General features: G+C 50.7%; 1 protein-coding gene across 3 annotated transcripts in view; it reads right to left on the bottom strand.

Moving 5' to 3' along the window:
* Positions 1–18380, bottom strand: part of FAM168A (family with sequence similarity 168 member A) — a 163865-nt gene that overhangs the window by 3149 nt on the left and 142336 nt on the right. For 2 of the 3 annotated variants that reach the window (XM_084305999.1, XM_084305998.1), the window contains 3 exons: positions 13702–13782; positions 4874–4999; positions 530–672 (listed from right to left, as the gene is read on the bottom strand). In XM_084305999.1, the coding sequence (XP_084162125.1) occupies positions 530–672; positions 4874–4999; positions 13702–13782 (350 nt within the window). The remainder of the gene's footprint in view (positions 1–529; positions 673–4873; positions 5000–13701; positions 13783–18380) is intronic. The other variant, XM_084306000.1, reaches the window with a different exon arrangement.

The raw sequence follows: 18380 nt of genomic DNA, 5'->3' as shown, positions 1-18380 counted from the left end.
AAAAAGGAAGGGAAATGCTGCAGGGCCAGATTGCTCCGGGGAGCGCATGATCTGCAGCGTAAAGGGGCAGCAAGGGGATTTTCGGGAGGTTTCGGGGGATTTTGGGGGGCCAACTGCCCTGTGGAGGCAGCACAAAGAGCAGGATGATGGCCCTGGAAGCTCATCCCAGGTCACAAATCTGGGTCATGCCTGAAGGTCATGCTGTCACCAAGAAGGTGACACACTTCTACGGGACGTGGCAGGCACCTCGAGTGCGACGCCACCAGCACGGGGACCCTGGGGTCACCTGGGCTGATTTAGGACACAGAGCCAGGCTTGAGCCCCAGTGTGATTTTGGGGGAACAGCCCCCACTCCCAGGGGTGTAATTTCGGGGGAACAGACCCCATCCCCAGCAATGTCACCCCGCTGATCCCACTGCTCATCCCAACCCAACCTCTCCATCCCTCGAGGACGTCGCTGCCGGCCACGGCCACGGCCCCGTAGGATCCTCGGCTGCCCAGGACCCGAGATGAGGAGCGAGGCACGTACCTGGGTGTACAGGTTCTGCTGGGGATAGGCACTTCTGATGGGGTACATCGCCGTTTGGTACGGGTTCGGAGACGGAGAGTAGGGAGGGGGCGCGTTGTTGCTCTGGGTCGGTGGGACCTTGTAGGGGGTCCCCGCAGTGTACCCTGGAGCAAAGAGACACGAACAGCCTGGGTTAGGGGCAGGGTTTCGAGATGCTGAGACAGCCGATTCAATAAATAGGGCTAAATTAATAGGGCTAAATTAATAGGGCTAAATTAATAGGGATTCAATTAATAGGGCTAAAACCATAACGATGATGCCCTTTTGCCTTAATTACGGGCTGGGTGGCTCGGGGCGAGCTGGGCTGTGTGACTCGGAGAAGCGTCCCCTTCTTCTCCCCATGCCCCAGAGATCACAGTGGGGCTCTCCAGACTGGGTTGTCCTCACCAAGAGTCATTTGTGGGTCTACGGAGGTCACCTTATTTTAATAGGTGCTGCTCCACCACCTTTGTGTCCATCCCAAACAAAGGACAACGCGATCGCATCAACTGGGCTGGCACCCGATGGCTGGAGGTGTCACTTTGGGGTATTTTAGCACAATTTACATCAATTTGTGAGCTGCCCAGGCTTACAGAGTTACATTTTCCTTCCAGGAGCACTCGGTGTTATCGGCTCACGCTGCTCTGAGGCACGTCGGAGATATTTGTCTGGTTTTTAAGGGACCTCCCTGGACTTAGGAGATTCCACGGCTGGGAGAAAAAAGGCCCCGAAAATTGCACAGGATGGAGAGGAGAAGTCAAGGCTCGGCACAGCGATAACACGTCTAAACACTCCAAGATAACGAACTAATTGACTCAACCAGCGTTCAGGGCAGCAATTAACGAAGGACGAGATTTGGAGGCCGCTAATAACGCCGCGTTATCCGCCCAGTGCTGGAAGGGCTTGAAGATAACGAGGAGCTTTCCAGGAGCTCCCAAACAGCCTCTCGCTGCCTCCTGATGACCACAGATGGGGAGAAATGTGTTAATTAGGGAGCAGAGGGGCTGGGACCCCGTTGGTGACTCTGAACCCAACAGCTTGGTCCCGGTTGCGGCCTCCACCACGCGGCCGATTCCTGATGTCTCTCGCCAAGACCCTGACAGCCCCCAGGAAGCACTGAGAGCATCACCAGCCCCTGCCAGCTCCTGGAAAGCATCATCAGAGTGGGGAAATCATCTTCGGAAAGCCTTCTGTCACCACCTTCAGGGCATTGCTCCAAAGCCTTCCCCAAGCAAGAGCCTCTCTCCACATCCAACACGCAGAACTGGAGGCTCCTCGATCACAATCCTCCAGAAACACCACAGTGGCACTTGCAGACCAACCTCCAGCTCTTCTCTGCGAGGGACTTTTTCCTGTTTTCATCTCGTTTTTTCAAGCACAGACCTTGGAGGCTGTCAGTTCTCGGCACCACGCTTCGTTGCCGGAGCTCAGCGCTGCACGCTTACCACTCTGAGCACAGACCTTGCTGTGGTTCCCCCATCACTGAAACATGAACAATTTAGCTGCTGTGTTAAAAAAAATAGGGTATTAAAAGTAATAATCTGGGCAGGTTCAGTCTTCCTTTTTTATAAATCAGGAAAAAATGGAACAATTTGTGCTGTTTGCAGGTAAAAATGACTTGTTTTATGTTTTTATGTTTTATGTATGTGTGTATTTTTTTTTGAAGTTTTATGGCACATGCTGATTTATACCACCCTCAGAAAAACACGTCTGACAGCTAATTGTAAAGCCTAATTACGACCATCTAACACCTTATTAGGATTAGAAAGTTCGCGTGGCCTGTGCCACCGCCGCTCTGTGGTTCAGCAGCAGGCTGGGATTTTAAAGGCAAGAGCAAGCGTTTAAGCTGCAGCTCCTATTAAAATTGCTGATTAAATCCCTCGTGCCACTCCAGGAATCTCACCCTTATTGATCCCGCACGGGAGAAGTGCGCTGAATTGCACGGGTAATTTTTTTCCTATATTACCACTACGGCGTGCGGGGGTGGAGCAAGAAAAAAAAAAAATAAAAAAAAGCTCTGTGATGAATTTTGTATCACAGGTTTCTCCCGTTTCGGCATGAAGAGCATCAAAATGGGCTCTCAGGAAATCCAAGAGGTATTTTGGTATTTGGTAAATGCTGGGTGTCCATGCAGCAGCGAGGTCTGGGGCTCAGGGCCTGTGTTCCCCATAAAATGGCCTCGATCCTTTTAGGGTTTGCTTAGGAGCAGAGATTCCCCTTGCACCACCCACATACGTTGTCCAGAGCTGAATTTTGCAGCGCTGTCGCCCTGCAGGTGCAAGAAAATAAAACCCAAATGCAATGGACGGATGTTTGCAACAGGTTGGAGGTGACACGATGGCTCCGTGCCTGCAAGGTCCCTCGTGGTTGCGTGGTCTCCAGCTTGCTCCTGGGGTCTGGTCCTGCCTCTTCCACCCTCCTCCATCCAGCCTGGCTCTTCCTCCAGCAACAAGAAGCTTTTTAGAAATACTGCTTAGCAGGAGAAGGTGGATACTCACACCTTAGCCATGATGGAGGCACGTGTCCAGCCCCTAAACAAGGCTCTCACTGCAGGTTCGGAGCCCGTTCCAACCCTTGGGACCTCTTCTGCAGGTACTGAGCAGCTCCTGTTTATCAATCTGTGTTTATCCATCTTCAGAGAGTGGCTCCAGTGCATATTTGTGGGCACTGCTCACCCCAGGACCATCCAAGGCTTCCCCGTGGCTCTCCTCCATCCAGCTCAGGCTCTTTGGTGATGCCCACGAGAAAGTTCTCAACGTCCCTCGAGAGCCCGGTTCGGAGAAAACCTGGGCAAGGGGGGGATCAAATTGATTCAGGGTGCCCCATCTGAACTGCTCCTGAATTTACAGAGCCTGCCCTATTTATTGCAGCTCGTGGCTCTAAGCCCAAAGAACAGCCCCCGGCGTGTGATAATGGCCAAAGTGTGCCAGGGCCAGGATGGTAACAGGACCAACAGGGCACGAGGAGCAGATCCCATAGCCCTGAGCAACATCCCAGCACCCAGGGTAGGAGCCCCGTTTCTTCCCCTGCATCTCCTGCATCGGTCCTGGAGGAGAGCCCCAGGAACTGCTGAAAAAATGGGTCCTGTGGGGAGAAGATGCTGGCACCACGGAATGAAGACACTGCACCAGAAGATGAGTGACTGCTCCCTGTAACCCCGTTAATTAGGTGGGACACAGAGCCCACATCCCATGTCAGACCTGCAGTTCCTCCTCCAAAGTACAGCAGGGACCTCCCTGCCTTCCCAGTGCTTTTAATATTTTCCTTGTTATCAAAAAGAAGCCATAGGTCTTCCCCTAAACTCATTCTTTGATTTAATTTAGCAGCCAAAAGCAGCCCGGAGCAGACCCTCAACCCTGGATGCTTCAGCCCATGTGGGGTTGGTTTGTAGCATTCCCAACCTCACCGAGTCACTTAACAGACCTTATTTTTTCCTCCAAATAAGCCTGGGAGTTTCTCCAAGCCCCAAGGGTGTTTAGAGGCACCAGTGGTTTCTTTTACATCTTTTCCTACCTGAAGTTTGCCCCTGTGCGTGGTCCTGCCTCACGCCTGCAGCGTTCCCCGTGCTATCCGTGTTTTTAGTGTGATGCCTCTGCTGGAGGAATTGCTCGGCCCCGTACGGATGAAATTACACCTCCCGTGATCTGTAACCAACTCCCTCTCCTCCCAGCTCCGCTCTGGCCATTTGATTTACAAGGTGGGAATTTCACCGGGCTTCCTGGAAAGCCACGCGTTATTTTGGAATTCTCTTGCACGCTTTTAAAAGCTGTAAGAAATATTCTCCCCTTGGTTTTGCTACACAAGGAATGCTGCTAAAATAACGAGAGGGCTTGTCTGAATATATCCAGGCTGTGCCCAAATGCTTTGCAGGAGCATCACAGCTACAGGTAAGCACCTGCAAGCAACCTCAGGCTTCTCGTGTGGACCAAAGAGCCAAAACAAAGACCTTGGCCCTTCTCCAAGTGCCTTTTCCTCCTCCTAAGGAGCATAACAAGGGTCAGGGCTCTCCTTTTCACACTCCTTCCTATTTTTAAGAAGTGCAAACAGCAAGGAGCAGGGACACACAGAAATCCAGACCTCTGTGACATCTTGCGTGGCAGCACAGCGATGCTCCCATCCTCAGGACCCCAGGGACCTGCAGCACCCATCCCTCCTCCAGGGTTCAGCCCTTGGGGCAGGACACGTGCACAACCCCAGAATTACCCCCTCGGTTGCAAATGAAGATGAGCCCATCCCAAACAAACCCTCCCAGAGGCACAAGGAAAGGAGGGGAGGCAAACGGGCACGGAACAACCACGTAAAACCCCAAAGGAAAGGTTTATTTACTGAATGCTGCAGAAGAAGCCTGATAAGTTCTGTTCTCGGTCCCAGTGTCCACTGGGAGGTGGAAGGTGCCCTCCGTGGCACAGGACGAGGAGGTCTGTGGCCAGGCTTGCTTCATCAGAAGTGTAGCTTGAGCAGAGAAAGAAAAGAAATGTTAGAGCACCGAAGGCACAACAGCCCGCAGTTGTGTCACATTTGAGCCACTTGGCTGCCCTCCTCCCTTTTCCTCCTTGTTTCCCATGTGTGGCTGGTCTACACGGGGTACACGACCAGCATGGGTGGCTTTGAGGACATTTCTGGGGACAGGGGGATTTTTGGAGCAGCATGCTAACGCTGGTTTTGCACCATAAGCCTATGTGAAATCATGACTTCCAGCCAGTAGATGCTTAGAGAGACACCCCGACCCTACAGGATTGAGGGGGCTCTGAAACAAGGCAACCTGCAACACGAGGCAACGGTGGGAAGCTCGTCCTGATTAATGAAGTAGTACTGATGGAGCCACGTAAGACAAGCCAGGAGAAATCTCAAGAGGCAAATGTTGCTGGATTGGAGAAGGCGGCACCGGCATTCGGTTATTTTGTGGGTCTTTGATTTTCTGAAAGAGGAAAATGTCTTGGACTTAACCACCATAATGCTAATTCTATGATCACGGAATCACAGAATCATTTAAGGCTGGAAAAGACCTTCAAGATCACCAAGTCCATCACCCTGACCTACCAAGTCCCATCACCAAACCACGATCCCAATGCCACGTCTCTTGAATGCCCGCAGGGACGGGGACTCTACCACTGCCCTGGGCATCCCAGTCCAACGTTTGCCCCTCTTCATGAAGAAATTCCTTCTTATATCCAACCCAAACCTTCCTTGGTTCAATGCTATGCCTTTATCCTATACCCAAATACGTCGCCAGTGCCACTGCCCTTGTGCTTAGGGCTGTCTGGAGCACGTCTATGGAGAAGCCCGACCTTGCCTTCATCCTTCCCCAAGCTTTCCAGGTCTTTTCCTCATTTATTTCTGAAACGGTGGAGCTGTCACCATTTTTCTGTTCCCACTAGTCTCAAATTTGGGCGTTTGCTCTCCTTTCAGGGCATTTAATTCCCGTTTCCTTTCAATGGGGGTGTGCGGCCCTCAGGTAGGCCCAGCCTCTGTTCAACCACCCGGCAGGGCCTCTCCTCACAGCTCAGCCCCTCCACAAGTCGATCCAGCTGTTGTTATAAAAGAAATAAGCTCTAGGTTTTCTGTTTTTGGTACGTATTTCACACACCCAGCTGCTGAGGAAAGCAGAGCGGGTGAGGGCCGATCAGTGCAGAAGCCGATGAGAGTGCAGAAGACAAAATGAGGCAGCTGCCGGAATCAGCTGAAATCTCCAATTTATGTCTTCTTTAAAGGTATTTTGGGCGAAAATCGGAAGCTCGGCTGTTGACACGCTCGCTCGACACCAAATTATTGAATTCCCCAAGGTCTCCAGAGCTCAACGCCAGCTCTGCTCCCCTCGTGTGTGTGCTGAGTGGATTGGGGACCCGAGGGAGCCAAGGTAAGATGAAGCCCTGGGGTACTTTGCTGCTTGATTTTATGGACACAAAATGGTTGATTAGGGCTCGCTGCCCACTAACAAGTGCTCCCGGAGCTCTCCAGGCACTCAGTAAAGGGGTTCTGGGTCAAGAGCCTCGTGGAGGGGGGAAAAAATTTAAAAAAAAGGAACTTTGGGCAACGGAGATGTGATTTTGTGGTTTCATAGGCAGGGAACTGTGACAGCAGAAGCAGCCAAGCTCGGACGAAGCTGTCTGGGGCAGAAAGAGGAGCTGTTTAGAAAGGACACCGTGGCCTGAGGGAGGACGGGGGGTCCTTATCCTCCCCTGTCTTGATGGAGACATAGAAATGTGCTCCTCCCTCCTTACCTTCCTCCCAAGAAAAGCAGAAGGCTCTGGGAAGAGAGATTCGGGGTGTGATTTCTCCATCACCCCAGGACTGGCCATGCTCTGAGCCCACAGCCCCTTGCAAGGGCTTGCAGAAATAATTGCAGCTTTCCAACTGCTCTGCTCCATCTTCAGCACGCCGCCAGCTCTGAGATGAAACTTTATTTCCCTTACGCTTTTATTCAAAACCAGATTCATTGATTCATTTTTGCTGCCCGGCTTCACAAAGGATTTAATCTCCGAAAGCGATGAGACGATTTACTCCGATGTTACACAGAGCCTTCCTCGGCGATTTCTCCTCTCCACATCAGACCCACATCACAGTCACGGCAATTTGGGCCCGATGTGGCTGGGAGCCTGTCCTTTACACTAAATCACCAATCGTCAGAGAATCCATCACTTAAAACTCCACAAAAAGTGAGCTACGGAGGCACCTCAACACAATAATATCTCCTGGTCCTACGCAGGAGCTACAGCTCACGGAAGTTATGATCCAACCATGACCATCCGACATCATCTGAGGTCTGTCTCCTCCTGCCAGTATCTTCTGGATTTGCTTTAGATGCTATTCATCGCAAAATAAAGATCTTTTCTTCGTTATCTGCTGGCAAACCTCTTGGTGGGAGCGGGGCAAGTGATGCCAGCTGAGCGTGGGGCTCTGTAGTGCTGGGGCCAGCCTCCTCCAGCAATGTTCAGGGCATGTTTTAAGTGGAAAAGAGAAAAAAATATGAACCAGTTGTTCCTGAAGAAAATTCTGTGTATTAACTGAGTGCAGAATTGCAAGGAAAGGACCAAGCAGACGATATGGCATATAGAGTATATAAACCTCTTGCTCCCCTCCCTTATTTGTGATGGATATAGCCTTGAGCATTGTACAAAGCCTGCAAGAAGCTCAATTCCCCAGGTGGTCCCATCACTGTGTGCCTGAGTGCCTCGAAATGGTGGGAGCATTTGTTCTTGGAAAGCCCTGCAAGGCTCTACGGGATGCTCTCGCCGCCAGACCCCAGACGCCCACCCCAGGGGACCTACTGATGGCCCCAAATAGTCGGCAGGGAGAGGACGGGCGTCTCCAGAGGGTGGTTAGAGCACTTCAGTGGGGAAGGAGGATGCCTATACTTTGCCCCTGCGGAGCAATATTTCCTTCTGGGTGGATCCTGAAGCAGGAACAGGGGAATGGAGAGCTCACAGCCTCCATCCTGTGCCCCAACGTGCCGACGGCAGCCACACGGAGCCGCGATTTCCTGGGCTGACGTGAGAAATGTCTGCTCTGCTCAGTCAGGGCACCGCGGTAATGGACACGAAGCATTATTCCCTGCTGCATTATTAATAGGTACAGTTAAAGCAGGAGCCAGTCTCCACACGAAAAGTGCATGCCCTACTTTCAAGAAAATAAAAAGCGCACGTTAATGAAGGAAGCTAAAACAAAACAAGCAGCTCAGGAAGACAGAATGCCTAGGAGGGAACAGACACACGGCTTAATGAAGACATACATTATCTTTTTAAAAAAAAACTGGCATGCCTTGTGTCTCTGCAGTAGAGTGATTTTAGGTGCTCGTTTTTCCATACTAGAAAGGGATTTTTGCAGCAATACCGTCCGAAATAGCCAGGCTTGCTGCAAGCACCGGGGTTTGCAATGCCAGTGTTTCACAGTCATCCTGTGACCCTCCTCGTGTCTCTCCCTCTAATAAATATTGAAAAATGGGAAAGAAAAATCATGCAGCAAGGAAGAAAGTAGAACCGTGTCATTTCAATGAGCCACGATGGCAAGAAATTCATTCCCTTGCTTGACTGGGGCTCCTTTTGCTGAGCTTCGCAAGCAATGCAGTCGCTGTCTGTATCTATTCCTTGGAAAGGACTGATTTGAAACAAATTGGTGCAGAACTTATCATTCCTTTGGTGGCAAACACTTCACTCAAATGTTAACAAATATCCACTAGAGACCTGACTCTGATGGACGGAGGATTCAAGGCCAATTCCAGTTACCCAACTCCTCTCCTCTCCCTGCTGTTGTTGGACCCGGAGGGGCCAAGGGGTCTCAAGACCTCCCCAAGTCCCTTTCCAGGTCTCACTGCACTTCCACCCAAGGGAATTAAATGTCTGGGCTGCTAAATCGTTTGATTTCCCACGTGGATCCCAGCATCTCCGTGGACCTCTGTCAGCGATAACCCAGCAAATCCAGAAGCCCCAAGCCGAGGATGCTCTCCCCACCCTTTCCAACCTATATTCCAAGCAGCGTTAAGGGGCACGTTTGCATGGCTAACCTCCATAAAGAGTATCAGATACCCCAGCAGATGAAACTCGGTTTTGTGATTGCTCCTTTAATGATCCCAAGGGATTTCTGCCAGCTCGCACAGCCACCACCCAGCCCGGGAGGCCTGGAACAGCAGCGCCTCGTTGGCGGCTGGGATGCGCTGGGGAGCAGCGGTTCTGCTGGGAACACGCAGCATTGCTTTCTGCAGCCAGGCAGCTAAAGGCTCAGCGCCTAAAAATTCTTAAAAAGGTATTTGGAATTAGCCTGCTGTTTGCGAAAATCGCAGATTTTAAAAATAAAATCGATTCTTTCCGAATCCCGAGTGTGTTCGGCACGGACCCTGGCAGCACGTTCCTTTCTGCGGCCGGGTTGTTTCTGCGAGGAAAATCTCACTGATTTCTCACATTTCCAGCCTCCTGGGTGACAGCAGCTGATTCAATTTGAGGAACCGCTCCTGGTACTGACACAGGCGGCTGGGTTCAGCTCAGCCACCGAACCACACGATTGCTTTCACTAGATTCCATTTAACGCAGCCGAGAACGCCGCCCACGCCGTCACACGTACACACCGATGGGATATTTTGTAGAGCTTATTTTGCTTTGTTTGTCTCTCTAAAATCATTCATTTTCTCCTTTAGGTTTGTTTTCTGTAGACTGCTGACCTGGGGGGGGGTGCTGGGAGGTGCTGAGCAGGGCCTGTGCCTGCTTTTGGGAGCTGCTGGCATGGGATGCGCCACCCTCTACGTTTTTCAGAAGGGTCCGAGCCATGATTGCAGCCTTTTCTCTGCCTCAAAAGATTATGTGGAAAGACAAGGTCCTCCCTCGTGGGATTGGGGATGTCTTTTCCCCACTTGCTGGCCTGCTCTGAGCATCCCGAGCTGCGGGTCTGCGGAGAGCATCCTTCATCCCAGGTGCACACCAACAAGCTGAGGGCTCCAAACCGAGCCTCCTACGAGATCAATCCCAAAATCCCGTGATCCCCCACTGCCACAGCACTAAAATATTTCAATTTTGAGGTTGTTTAGGGGGAGGACGGACATTTCCAAGCCGGAGGAGCTGGGTTGAGCAGCTCCGGTTTTAATCCGCGCCATTTCCTCGCTAATGCGGCGCTCAGCCCTGCTCTGCCAGCGCGCTGCGAGGCGCTGGAAGGTTTTTTGTTCTCGCTGGAAAATGGCCTGTCAGCTCGCTGGACTCCGGGATCTTTCTAATCTGGAAATTATTAAGAGCATTTTTAAGAATCATAAACAGAGAAGTGAAAATGGAAATGTCACGACGGCGGCGAATGCGCTCCTGACGGAACATTAAGCCGCGGAACAAAAAGAATCCGGCGAGGGGGTGACAAAAATGATCAGAGGATTTTTATTATTATTTTTTTTTTTTCGAGAAAGAAAGTCGGCAAAGATTAGGAGAGCACTTCAGACGGGCGAGTCGGGAAGTGAACAAAAGGCTGAGTGGCACAAAGAAGATTGACCAGGGCTTTCGCTTCCCCTTTCACATCATGCAAATCTAAGGCAACAGACGATTATTTGCATCGCTTAAAAAAAAAAAAAAAAAAAGAAAAAGGAAAAAAAGAAAAAATCGGTAACTCAAGCCTTAATTAATCTGCAGAACTGCCTGCTGCAAAGTATTGTAGTGATAAAATCCAGCCGGAATCAAAGTGAGGGGAGGTTAAGTATCTTTAATGAAAGGGAGAACACCCACAGCCCCGGCTGCCAGCACAAAGGTAGGAAAAATCAAAGTCTCCGTGGTTTTGTGCTTGTGAAAGCAGCGGACTAACGAGGTTCGGGGCAGATTATTCCACGGCGAACAATGGCAAGGGGACTTCTGAGGCTGATCTGCCTGGTTTTGGGGAGAAGAGACCAGCGTGGGTCTGGTAGGGCAGCCGAGGATGCTCGGGGAGGACAAACCAAGGACTACAAAGCCAACCCTCCTCGGCTTTCCTCCCGTCCCCATCACGCTCAGCATCCTCACACGTCCAGGCAACAACCTGTGCCCCCTCTGGGAAATTAAAAATTGCCTGCTCAGACTCAAAGCAGCCCCGACGTGTTGATCAAGAGGGCGGGAGGAAATATTTTATCTCCTAACACCGAAGCATCCCTTCAGGAAAACGCTTTGCTCCTGGAAAAGGCGCAGCGGTGTGTGCTCAGTGCTCGTCCCTTGAGCCAAAATCTGCCAAAATCTGTCGGTCCATGAAAATCTGGGCACGGACGGAGCCCCTCGCCCTGGGTCTGCTCTTGGTTTCCTTCTTTGGATCTTTGTGATGCTCATTCTGCTGGGCAACATTAATTAAATGGACTTCTCCGGCTGTTCCTGCTGTTTAGCGACAACCTACTAAAAACACATCCCATAAAACATCATCCCTGATGGCCCCTTCCCTATCTTCACTGTATCAGTTATCTGAAAGTGCTTCCCAAACCCCTTTGGGTTCCTGTTTCTTGTGAACACGAGGGATTCCCCAGGCAGGATTCGTCTAAAGCTCTCCCTGTAGGACAGACGGACGCCCCTGGGAGTCTGTCCCCAAACGGATGGGCTAAATGCCCCCCTGGGGAGGTTGGAGACCTGATGTTTATCCAGCTAAAGGCAGCTGCATCTTCCCTAACGTGGCAGTGGCTGCAGCTGTTCAAAATAGTTGAAGATTTCCAATTTATTTATTTTTTTTTAATTTGGGAAAATTAAACGGAGCCGAAATAGAAACTTTCCAGGGGAACGTGCGGATTTCAACGAGTTTTTGCAAAGAAAACTGTTTTCCTTGGCGAGCCACGCGGCATTTCTGGGGTTTGTGCCCACGGGTTTCCTGATGGGAGCTCCAGAATCCCAAAAGGGTGCCAAGGATGTCCACAAAGCACCTCTTGGCCATCCCCTCGAGCTGCTGCCTGCACGAGGAGCCTGCAGAAACCCCTCTGCTGCTCCCCAGCCACTCGTTTTTCTATAATGACCGGGGCAACATGTGCTTACATCACCTAGAGGCTGTCCTAGAGGCACAAGAAAACCACAGAAACACGACAGACCCCTCACAGCCTTCATTTCACGGCTCCATTTAATAACAGCAGCGAATTCAAACCCAAGGCCGTCAGCGATGTGCAGAAGACAGCACCAGAAGTTGTTTTTTTGGCAAGAAACCCTTCATTCCTGCTTCATCAGCCCTGGAAAGCACCCGAGCCTGGGAACCCACCGATCTGATGACAGCCGAGAGCCCGAAAACTTGGCGCTGGAGAGGAGGAAGGGTTTAGTGGGACCGCCACCAAGTCCTGCTGTGCGCTGGTTTCACGAGCATCCATTTCCCTCCGGCTACCGAGCACGCCGCTGAAAGGGTGCAAAGTTAAAATCCCTCAGCTCTTTCGAGGCAACGTGCTCGGAATAAACAGCTCGGACAGCCAAGGAGTCAGGGAATCAACCCCAAAGACGAGGCGTTAATTCTTCATCTCCAAAGTCTGCGTGGAGATGGGTGAGCAAGACTTTTTTTTTTCAGCCCTTTTTCATAAAAAACGTGAAAAAAGGCCCAGTCCTGATTTCAGAAACGCTTTTCAGGTCACAGTTCAGGCACTGCAAAAGCTTGGATTTGACCTGTGTGACCGCATCCTTTGAGGAAAACGCTCTGATAGCACGCCACAGCTTAAAAAACCCACAGCTAATAAATGATGTTCTGATCTCGAGGCTGCTATTAAATAGGATATTTCCTTTTTTTTTTATACTGCACTTCACTTCATTTCCTCCAGATACGGGCACAAACCAGTTACATTTTGGAAGTGCCCCTTAGCACTTGGGTTTCTAACATCCTGTGCCATGCAAAGAGGCTCCCAGCCCCAGATAATTTTGCTGAAAGCAGGGAATTGAACCATGCTCCAAAAACTCAGCAGCACGAAGGCAGTTGCTTGGTCCTTCCAACGGGCTGGGACACTTAAAAATGGGCTTGACTTCAGCTCAATTATTTAACGAATTGGAGCCTAAGAGAAGTCTTCAACTCCAAAGAAAGACTTGTGTAAAGATTTCTACGTTTGGGCTCGAACGCAGATCTTGTCGTGGGTAAAAAAAAAAAAATAAAGGGGTTGATGGAGGAATTCCTATAAGAAATTTCTTCATGGAGATGATGGGGAACCCTTTTTCCATGAGAGGAGCAGCAGGGAACAGCCTGGGTGCAGGGATGGGACCGAAATTTGTACCCAAATGTAAGGTTTCCCAGAGAGATGGGGAGCAGCAGGGAGGGGAAAGGACACGAAGACATGGCATGGGAGATGAGGGCACCGAACAGGGCACGGTTGCTGCCATTTCTACAGCTATAACACGAAAGGGGAGAAAGATAAGCAGCAAGAAGGGGAAGGCAATCTCGGGGAGATAACACACGGTATGGTCAAGAAATATTAAGAGCTGTCAGCGTGCAGATATCACAGCCACTGTAAAATTCCTGGGATGAGTAGTAGGATACAATCCTACTATTACAAAAATCCTACAAGTAGGATAAAACTTGTGGGATACAATTCATTCAAAAGCACTTTGCAACATGGAGAAGCATTCCCAAGGTACGGCGTGAAGTTAAGGGCAGAGATATCAAGGGAAGAGCTTAACCCAGTCCCCTTCCCTGGAAAGAAGGACACAGAAGGTGTTGGGGTTTGTACACCAAATCCTCCTGCAGGCCCTGTAGGGTCTCCATGCACAAAGTGGTTTTACCTGGGGCGTAGCCGGGGCTGCTGGTTGGGTACATGTTGGGGTTGTAGGCTGGGGCCGCGGTGGGATATCCCGTCGGGTAACCTGCAACGAGAGAAAGAGAGAGAAATTCATCACGCTTTTGACAACAACAGCAGCAAGAGAGGAGAGGAGAGCATCCCTGGAAAGGAATAAACAGTCGGTGTGAGCAAACAGGCCATCGGCACAGGTGAGAGGTGAAGCACTGATGTGTTCTCAGTTGGCCATGGTGTAAGAAGGATGATGGAGGTGCTCCACGTGGCATCATCAACATACAGCCTTTATTTCCCTAGAAAATGAGGGCAATAACCAGAAAGCAGGTCATGGGCATGTTCGACGTGCTCTGAAGACAGCTACCATGAAAACACACGCACCGAATACAGCTCCAAAAACCAGAGGCACAGCTGGAGCTGAAAGGTTTTCCTTGGCTCCTTGCGGCCATGGTAGCTTGAAGTGTCACTTATCATAACTTTAACCTCGGCCTCGCAGGTTTAGCTAACCCTAAATGGCAGGAAGCGAACAATTCCTGGTGTTAAAAATATTAAAAAGCAAACCTAAACTGGGAAATGATTCTGTAACTCCTCCACAGCCCGGTGCCAGATTGCGGAGCGCTCTCCACGGAGAGCAGAGAGCACTTTGCACCCGGACAGCAGAGCTCAGCACCCACCCGAGCGCTCGGTGCTTCCATTAGGCAGAGCTTTTTGCTAAAGGGGAGGTAAGGACGTCGCAGGGAAACATGCCAGCCCTTATATTCACCCCTCACTGCACAGCTGCCATCCTGGGGAGGGAGCCGATTACCTGCCAAGCCACCTGGAAGGAACACGCACGGCAGCGCATAGCCTTTGAAGCCACCGTGAGGTTTTAATGGGCAACTTTGGAGCAGGTTACCGAGCATCTTCAGTTCCCATCATCTTCAGTCGGGTCGGTCACAGGGAGTTCAGGGGAAATCAGGCAGCTACGTGCAGGCTGGGGCAGCTGGAATCACCGGTGGGTAGGAAACCACCGCACACCGCGGGCACGCTGCGCTGGAGAAGTAGGCAGAATTGGCCAAATTGGCAAAGCCAAGGGAAAATAAGGCTTTTACAGAGCGAAAACGGTAACACTCAAATAACTCCATCCCTTCCTACATGTGTAAATCCCTCAAACAGACCCAAAGGGACATGGGTATCTCTTCTCTTCTCTTCTCTTCTCTTCTCTTCTCTTCTCTTCTCTTCTCTTCTCTTCTCTTCTCTTCTCTTCTCTTCTCTTCTCTTCTCTTCTCTTCTCTTCTCTTCTCTTCTCTTCTCTTCTCTTCTCTTCTCTTCTCTTCTCTTCTCTTCTCTTCTCTTCTCTTCTCTTCTCTTCTCTTCTCTTCTCTTCTCTTCTCTTCTCTTCTCTTCTCTTCTCTTCTCTTCTCTCTACTTCTCTTCTCTTTCTTTTTCCTTCTTTCTTTCTTTCTTTCTTTCTTTCTTTCTTTCTTTCTTTCTTTCTTTCTTTCTTTCTTTCTTTCTTTCTTTCTTCCTTCCTTCCTTCCTTCCTTCCTTCCTTCCTTCCTTCCTTCCTTCCTTCCTTCCTTCCTTCCTTCCTTCCTTCTTCTCTTCTCTCTGCCTCTTTTCCCTTCTCTTCCCTTCTATTCTCTTCCCAAGGCAGCACTGGTTCAACAGCAGACTCCACAAACCTCCAACATCCTTCCACTGGCTGCTGGTTGCCAGCAAAGACCGGGAGGAAGTAATTAGCACGCAATTCACACCCCATCTTTTTTGCTTTATTAAATACGAGCCAGAATGGATCTTTCCTCCCTCTTCCCCAACAGCAAGACAAACACGCTGCAATTTCTCCCCCTCCCTGTGCCCCCAGCACGCTGTTACGCGACCAGACGCAGGTTTCCAAAACCCGGCACGCCGCCGACTGCTGCAGCAAAATTTTGAAGTTCATTTAAATAAATCTAATTCAACAATCATGACCACTGTACTGGAATAAATGACTGTGTGTTCTACCCTCTCATTTTCATCAGTGATATATTTGGCTTCTAAATCAGGTTAATTAAAAATTGCTGTGGTTAATGCTGGATAAGCAGCAGTGCAACAGATTTTTCTTTTTTTTTTTTTTTTTAGACTACATAAAACTACGTTGTCAACGTAGCCGGGAATATAGAGCCTTTTAGCAATCAGGAAGCTCCTCGGAAAGTTATTTGCAGATCCAGTGATTGCAAGCAGAGCTTTAATGATGAAGATATTAAATCAGAACTATCCCTGCCTGCCCTCTGCTTCCTTGGAGGATAACCACTGCTTTCTGCATTGCGCTCACCGCTCCGGGGTCCTCCTGTGGCCAGCCTGACCTCAGCAGTCCCACTTTGCCTCCAAACCAGGCGTATTTTCCATATTATTCCCTCAAACTGCATTTCTACACAGCAGCTATTCACAGCTCCGTGGCCTGGCTGAGGCTGGGGGCACCCCTGGGTGCTGCTGCTCACCCCCTGCCCTGCGAGCCCGAGAGCCCGACCACTGGGTTTTGCCTCCCCACGCATCTCCAAAGCCCCTCACTCGTAGTTTGTGGTTGGTACATGGATGATGAGCAATGGCTGCACGGGGAAACCAATCCCTTTCCCCTTTTCTTGACAGTTTATCCCCAAAAGAGGGCCCGAATGGCGCAGGAGGAACCCACGAACCAACGCGTTCAACATTAGGTTTATACGTGCAAAACCAGCCTGAAATAAATCAGACCACGTTCCTTCGGGGGCCTGGGGAGGGGCCTGCACAGGAAAGCTGTGGCTTTGGGTAATCTTTTCCATACAGCCAATTATTCAAAGACCGCGTGGTTATTTCGGGCAGGCGGAGACAACCGTGTATTTACACGTCTCCTTTCTCTCTTTGGGGTTTAACTTCTGCTCCGCAGGGCTGCCTCTTGCTGATTTTCGTTGTTTTGAAAGAAAGTCATGGGCATTTTCAGCATAATTTCGCCTCAGATAAATGCCATTTCTGCCGAGGGAGCTTTAGGAGGTTCAGATGTGAAAGGATGCAGGAGGCTCAGCTCGGCTCTGCCGTCCACTCTGACCCCAAAACCTTTACCACGTGCCCACCTCCAGCACAACACCTCTCCTTTCCATCATGAGGGTAGGGAAATGAGCGTGGTTTGCTCCTTTTTTTGGACACACCGAAATATAAGAAAGCAGCAGCACAACCGTGGCAATTTGGGGCGAGAGGAAGCGTGTTTGTGAGCCCCCGGCGCTCAGAAATCGCCGGGTTTAAAAATACACGGGACATTTTTACCCCGTATTTGCCTCCTGCTCTTCGAGCCGTCACGATTTATGTTTGTTGGCTCCTCTTCCTCCCCGAAGCGACCACGAGCCAACATCCTCAGGAAAGCCACAGCTGCAGCTCCCACGACGAAGCCCGGCCCCGGTGACCGGGCTTTGGGAGCGGTTTTTGGGAGCCCAAGTGGCCGCATCCTGCTCTGATTGCCCCGTGGCCACCCTAAACCCCTGTCCCTGCTGGTGACCCTGCTATATCTGCCTCATCTCATCACCTTCAATCTGCAAAATCAGCAGCACAGAGGGGGAAACCGCTGGCTTGGTGTTGATGATCTTCAAGGGATTCCTGCCGGAGGCTGCGGCTGGAGATATGGGAAGGTCAGGGACAGAAAATATCCTTTATTTCGTACTGGTACAGATCCACACGTGATGGGACCCCCAGCTCTGCTGGGGCTTGGGGCCCCATCGCAGCAGCGATAAGAAAATCGGATGAAACCACATTGACCGGGATTTATTAGATTCCTCAGAGAAGAAATCAAAAGTTGCTTCCCTGCTTTATTTTAATTTCACATCCTCTCCACAATCGATAGGAGCAGGAAACCGAGCTCTCTTTTCATGTTCTCCCCGAGGAGAACACGCAGCACCCCGGCGCTGCGCAGCACCGACTGAACCAGTGTCAAAATTACGACGCAATAACCTTTAATTTTTCATGTATCCCTAAATGTTTCTGTAAGATTATTTCCAGCTCTGCTCCATCCTCGGTGCAACGCCGCTCTTGGTTCACAGATTTGAGGCTCCAAGCCCGAGCTATCCTCTCCCTTTTTAAGGCACACACCTTCAGGAGACGTGCTCGGAAAGGATTTTAGGGAATAAATTAATAAAGCGTGGCTCGCAGAACCTCCAAATGTTTTTAAGCAACAGCTTTGTTTAGCCCAGGCCCCTTTGTGATTACACTGGGAAGAGCCCTAGCAAAGCAGTCGGCTTGTTTTTATTTCCAGCCCTGTGTTTCTGTGCTCGCAACCAGAGACATGAGGCTCACCGCAGGCTACGAGACGTGTCTGGAGGGGGTTTTAGGACAGCTCTTTCCATCCTGGCAGCCTTCTGGGATGGTTTATCCCCTCCTGGCAGCCGTTCCCCTGCGGCCGATGCAGTTCTGCACGTCAGTAGCGCACGTCGGTACGGCCAAAGGGATGGCTTAGGATGACACCACTGAAAGGAGGAGCTCCTCTGAGGTTAACCAGCACCTCGGGCAGGCTGCGAGGCTGCCTCTGCAGGCTTCAGGTGGCATCGAGCTGGAATTTGGCCACTTTTGGCCACGTTTCCCCTCGCCCCTACCAAATGGCATCTCATTGATGCTTCTAACCGTGTCACCTGCTGTGCGTGAGGGTGGAAGGGACCCTGGCGTCCCTCTGGTCGGCTCCATCTAGCCTTGATG

This window comes from Netta rufina (genome assembly GCF_964035555.1).
Source record: "Netta rufina genome assembly, chromosome: 1".
In the NCBI taxonomy this organism is placed as follows: domain Eukaryota; kingdom Metazoa; phylum Chordata; class Aves; order Anseriformes; family Anatidae; genus Netta; species Netta rufina.
Note: the sequence above shows the minus strand (reverse complement) of the source record. Positions and strands in the feature narration are given on the sequence as shown.